Source organism: Octopus bimaculoides, chromosome 5, assembly GCF_001194135.2.
Source record: "Octopus bimaculoides isolate UCB-OBI-ISO-001 chromosome 5, ASM119413v2, whole genome shotgun sequence".
Taxonomy (NCBI): Eukaryota; Metazoa; Mollusca; class Cephalopoda; order Octopoda; family Octopodidae; genus Octopus; species Octopus bimaculoides.
The window spans coordinates 4,655,203-4,660,920 of NC_068985.1; the positions used below are offsets into that span (position 1 = coordinate 4,655,203).

Genomic DNA, 5,718 nt, shown 5'->3' on the forward strand with positions numbered 1-5,718 from the left:
GAGAGAGAGAGAGAGAGAGAGAGATAAATATAGTGAGAGAGAGAAAGAGAGACCCTCACAATTATTTGATTGACCCCTCTCTACAAAAATACATCCTATTCCAAATGTAATAGAGTTGACAAAAGATTTGAACTTTTATATTGGAACTCTGTTTTTTCTTTCATGTCGTCCACATACAAAATGACATCATTAATACTTTTCATGTCATACCCGCAAGAAAAAAAAACTGCAAAATATACAAAACACACACAAAAAAAAAAATAAAGAATGCCATTTGAATTGCAGTACAAAATATTAACAGTGAAAACAATTGTTTTCAGCTTGGAAAACAGACATTAACCCTTTAGTGTTCACATTATTCTGCCAAAATTAATGCTTTTTCATCCACATTGTTTTGAACTAATCATGCATTATCTTATAGCTATGAGATTTTGATGAGGTAGCTGTTAATTTTCAAAATGATATTGTAGGGTTGGTGTGAGAGACCAGATTTGGCCAGTTTGAACATAAAACAAGCAGAATACTTTTGGCCAGATATGGCCGGCTTAAATGCTAAAGGGTTAAACAATAATGATTAGCGTGAATATATCCTGTGGAAATGTGAATGAAAACAACTTTAGTAGACATGAATCTATCACATCAAACATAAATACGAATAACAAAATACTACTCTAGAATAACATTTGAATAATGCACTCTTAATGATTAAAAAATAAATGTCCAACCATACCCGTTGTTGACTCCAATTTCTTCAATTATCTATTCACATGCAAATGCAAACCTGGAAGTACGTATAATACTACTACTGGATAGCCCAGGGTGAAATCTGAGGGTGGATGACCTTTATACTGTACTCTACTACGTTCTTAACAGAACATACCATAACTATATATATATATATATATATATATATACATGCACAACTGGGGAACTCACCTAATTTCCTTCTCCAGACATCCCCACTATCATTTCTCTAATTGCAGTATTTTGTTGTTGTAAAAGAATGTAAGTAACCAAGCAGTTCCACTTATAGCAAGAAACCCATTCCATTCTGGACCTTCTTCATACTTTGAGCTCCCACCCCACCCCACCCCACCACATCAGTGAGCATAACGCCACCCTCCTCTTCTGTAACCCCACTCATTGAAGGGGTGCTTGGTCTTACATCTAATCTACCTACTTAGCTTGGTTTATATGACTTATGTTTAATATAAACACTTTAGGGTTACTCCATTCACACTACAGTGGTAAGAAATTCTCAAGAGAGCCGAACAGCAGAAGGTCTTTAGAAATGATCCCTGCCCTTGCCTTAGGCAAATGTTTTGGCCCTTTACTTTTTAGATTCTAAGGAGACCTGGTTGTATTCAGATTGTGAATCCTGTGTACCCTTCTGCAAGTTTCCAATCACACCACTTAATACATGGAGCGTCCCGAAAGTCACTGATGGTTTTCAATTTTTAATAACTCCCTCAACTTTACAAATAAATGCAAGAAATTTTGATACAACATAAAGGACATAATGGAAATTAATATACACAAGTCAAATGTTGCAACACCATTACCTCACATATGAAAAATGACATTGCTTAAATGGTAGCCATTTTCGGCTTTGTATGTCCATGCTCTTTCCAAAACTTGCACCATAACACCCTCAAGAGTTTCAGACTCCACTTCTGATTTCTCTATTAATGTTCTCCTTCAGTTATACCAGGATCTCTAGTTTGCTGATGTAAATCCTCTCTTTCAGGTATCCCAACAAGAAAAAATTTGGGCTGGTCAAGTCTAGGGAATGTGAAGGCCAGTTGACATTGCCGTAGTGGGAGATTATTCTCTCTCCAAAGCACTGCCATAGCAACTGCATTGTTTCTCTTGCAGTATGGGCAGTTACCCCATCTTGCTGGAACCATGTGTGAGGTCTACTTTGAATGGTTAGGTGTAAAAAGGGCCTCAACCATGGTTCTGTACCATTCTCCAGTCACTGTGACAACATTTTCATCATCTGGAGTAACTGAACAAGAGCATCAATAGAGAAATCAGAGAAGTGGGGTTGGAAACTCTTGAGGGTGTTACGGTGCAAGTTTTGGAAAGAGCATGGATGTGTGAAGCTGAAAATGGCTGCCCATTTTAACAATGTCATTTTTCTTATGTCATGTAGTGGTGTTGCAAAATTTGACTTATGCATATTAATTTCCATTATGTCTTCTATATTGTATCAAAATTTCATGCATTTATTTGTAAAGTTAAGGGAGTTATTAAAAATTGAACCCCATCAGTGACTTTTGGGACACCCTGTATATAACTCAAAAATATAAAAACCAACAAGCAAGTAGCAATGTGCTCATGCAACCTACTAGAAATAGCAGCCAAATATTTGCGACCTAAAGAAAGGAAAGACACACTGGATAATGAGGGCCTAGACGGAAAAAAAAAACAAAAAGAAAATAAGAGTCCAAATAACATGAGGAGCGGAAGATATTGTAATGGCTGACTACTCAGCATTGACCTTGGGTTAAATAAGAAGAACATTAAAAAAAAAATGTGAAAATGAATAACATACCCTCTCAAGGCTTTTCTAAGGTTAACCAGCCAATCATATTTAAACATTCCACCGTCAAAGAGGACACCGTTTTTATAAAGTATCAGATCCTGCAAAAATAATTTTAAAAATGGAAGAAAGTAATTCAGAATTTAAAGATTAGTTGCAAAATTACAAGAAATTTTTAGTTCTTTTTATAGGATTGAACTGTGCAAAGACTAAATGGATGGAAAGGTCAAACTTGAAGGAACAAAATTTATAAAAACATAATGTATATGTGTATATACATATATGTGTGTGCATGTGTCATCATCATCTTTAATGCCCGACACCCATGCTGGCATGGGTTGGATGGTTTGACTGAGGACTGGCACATTGGGGACCTGCACCAGACTTCAATCTGATTTGGCATGGTGTTCCACAGCTGGATTCCCCCCCTTTTAACACCAACCACTCCTAGAGTGTAATGGGTGCTTTTATGTGCCACCGGCATGGTTGCCATTTGCGTGACACCAGTATCTTCCACAACTGTAATTATATACATATTTTTACAAGCTTCAGTCATTTGACTGTGGCCATGCTGGAGCACCACCTTAAAGGGTTTTTTTAGTAGCAGCAATTGATCCCAGGACTTATTCTTTGTAAGCCTAGCACTTATTCTATCGGTCTCTTTTGCTCAACTGCTATGTTACAGGGACGTAAACACACCAACACTGGTGGTCAAGCAATGGTAAGGAGTCAATAATAGACACAAAGACACGCACATAAATATATATGGGCTCCTTTCAGTTTCCGTCTACCAAATTCACTCAAAGCTTTGGCTGGCCAGAGGGTATAGCAGAAGACACTTGTCCAAGGCGCCACACTGTGGGAATGGTACCTGAAATATGCTGCTGGGAAGCAAGCTTCTTACCACACAGCCATGCCTGTATATGTGTATATACATATATATATATATACACATATATATTTATTTATTTATTTATTGCCCACAGGGAGCTAAACACAGAGGGGACAAACAAGGACAGACAAAAAGATTAAGTCGATTATATCGACTCCAGTGCGTACTTATTTAATTGACCCCAAAATGATGAAAGGCAAAATCAACCTCAGCAGAATTTGAACTCGGAACATAATGGCAGACAAAATAGCGCTAAGCATTTCACCCGGTGTTCTAATAATTCTGCCAGCTCGCATATTTATATATATATATATATAAACATCTTTACCCCTGGTAATTCCCGGGGGTAAAGATGTTCTATTGAAATGCCTTATTACTCTGATATAAGAAAGCAGTTTTATTATAACTGCTACAAAAGGTGTATTTTCCGTCATGAAAAAGTACAAAAAACTGTCAGCTGGAGGAGGGAGAGATTGTTGGAAGTTGGAGAAAGAGGTTTTCGGAGATTGGCGAGAAAGATTGTCGCAGGTTGGTGAGAGGCAAAGACATTATTCTGATTAGCAAAGGCATCTGGGTAATGTATAACTGCTGTCATTCACAGAAAAACTATTGTTTTACCATGAGAAAAGTGCTGTTGAAGTGTCAAGTGAAATTTGGCAATCGAGGATCAAATCCACACTATGCCTGCATGAAGCCACTACAAATACATTGTGGAATAAAAAACTTATCTACTGTCATGGAAAAAGTGTAACTGTAAAAATGCAGAATTATTGGAGCAATGGGCATTAAAAAAGTATGTATCTATAGAAATGTATGAATGAAGTCTTTAAGGTTTAAGATTCAAATTAAGGAAGTGCAATAATAATGTTTAGCAGTTCAAAACTGTGAGTAGTGAAATGCAGAACTGGGTTGGCTGATCGTGAGAATCAAATATTGATCGCTTCGCTAAAATCTGCAGGTGGTATAGGTTGTTTAAGTAAAATATTAGTAATATGTAGTGATTCCAATCTGATCTGGCAAGGTTTCTACAGCTGTATGCCCTTCCTAACACCAACCACTCCAAGAATGTAGTGGGTATTTTTTACATGCCATGACTATGGTCTCACTTGGCTTGGCAGGTCAACGCAAGCATGGTATATCACCAATATACTGAATATTGTAAGGCAGCAAGCAGACAGAATTGTTATTGAGTCAGGCAACATGCTTTAGCAGCATTTCATCTATCTTTATGCTCTGAGTCCAAATTCTGCTGAGGTTGACCTCTGCTTTCTGTCCTTTCAGGATTGACAAAATAAGTACCAGTTGAGTACTGGGGTTGATGTAATTGATTTACCCCGCTCTCCTTTGAAAGTGTTAGCCTTGTGCCAAAGTTTGAAACCGATATACTGAACAGCATACTCAATTGTGAGCATGGTGAGTTTTTAAAAGATTTACAAAAAAAAAAAAAAAGTTATGGTTTGACCCATGCCAACAAGGAAAGCAGACAGTAAGTGATGGTGATGATATAGCTTTAATTATTAAAGTTGGAATTAGTTGTAATTAATAAAAACCGTACATTTTTAAAATCATAGCATACACAACCATGATATAAGATATGTAACCAATTTAGTATCTATATGAACAGGGTTAATTAACAGCATGAGTTAAGTCGATTCCATCACAGATTATTAAAGAAATGATATGACTTATACAGTTCTACGAAATGACTTTAATTACAGTGTACTTTTTTAAAAATAGAAATGAACAAAAAAAAATAGTACAAACCAAATCAACAGGAACACATTCAATTCCTAAGTGATTTTCAACCAATTCATCTGTTCTTGTTCTGGAATGAAAAAATTACACAAGATTTCACAGTTGCAAATGTAAAGTATTTCCAATGATTGTATATAACCTATATTTTCTTTTTTTACTCTTTTACTCTTTTACTCGCTTCAGTCAGCCAACTGCAGCCATGCTGGAGCACCGCCTTTTAGTTGAACAAATCGACCACAAGACTTTATTATCTGTAAGCCTAGTACTTATTCTATCAGTCTCCCCTGCCAAACTGCTAAGTTACAGGGATGTAAACACACCAAAAATGGGTTGTGAAGCGATGGTGGGGGGACAAACATATACATATATTGGGTCATCCCATAAATAATGCGGTTTTTTCAATTACATGAACTAAAAGTCAGAGGGGACAGGATAAACTACCTGCATCAACTTGCTATAAAAGCAGGTAGTAATTTTACTGGTCAATATAAAGATCCTCACCCAGGAACAAAAAAAAAAAAAAAAT

General features: G+C 36.5%; 1 protein-coding gene across 1 annotated transcript in view; it reads right to left on the reverse strand.

Annotated features, from left to right (window-relative positions):
- Positions 1 to 5,718, reverse strand: part of LOC128247888 (uncharacterized) — a 35,995-nt gene that overhangs the window by 2,628 nt on the left and 27,649 nt on the right. The window contains exons 9-10 of the mRNA XM_052968120.1: positions 5,202 to 5,262; positions 2,558 to 2,646 (exon numbers count right to left, since the gene is read on the reverse strand). Coding sequence (XP_052824080.1) covers positions 2,558 to 2,646; positions 5,202 to 5,262 — 150 coding nt within the window. The remainder of the gene's footprint in view (positions 1 to 2,557; positions 2,647 to 5,201; positions 5,263 to 5,718) is intronic.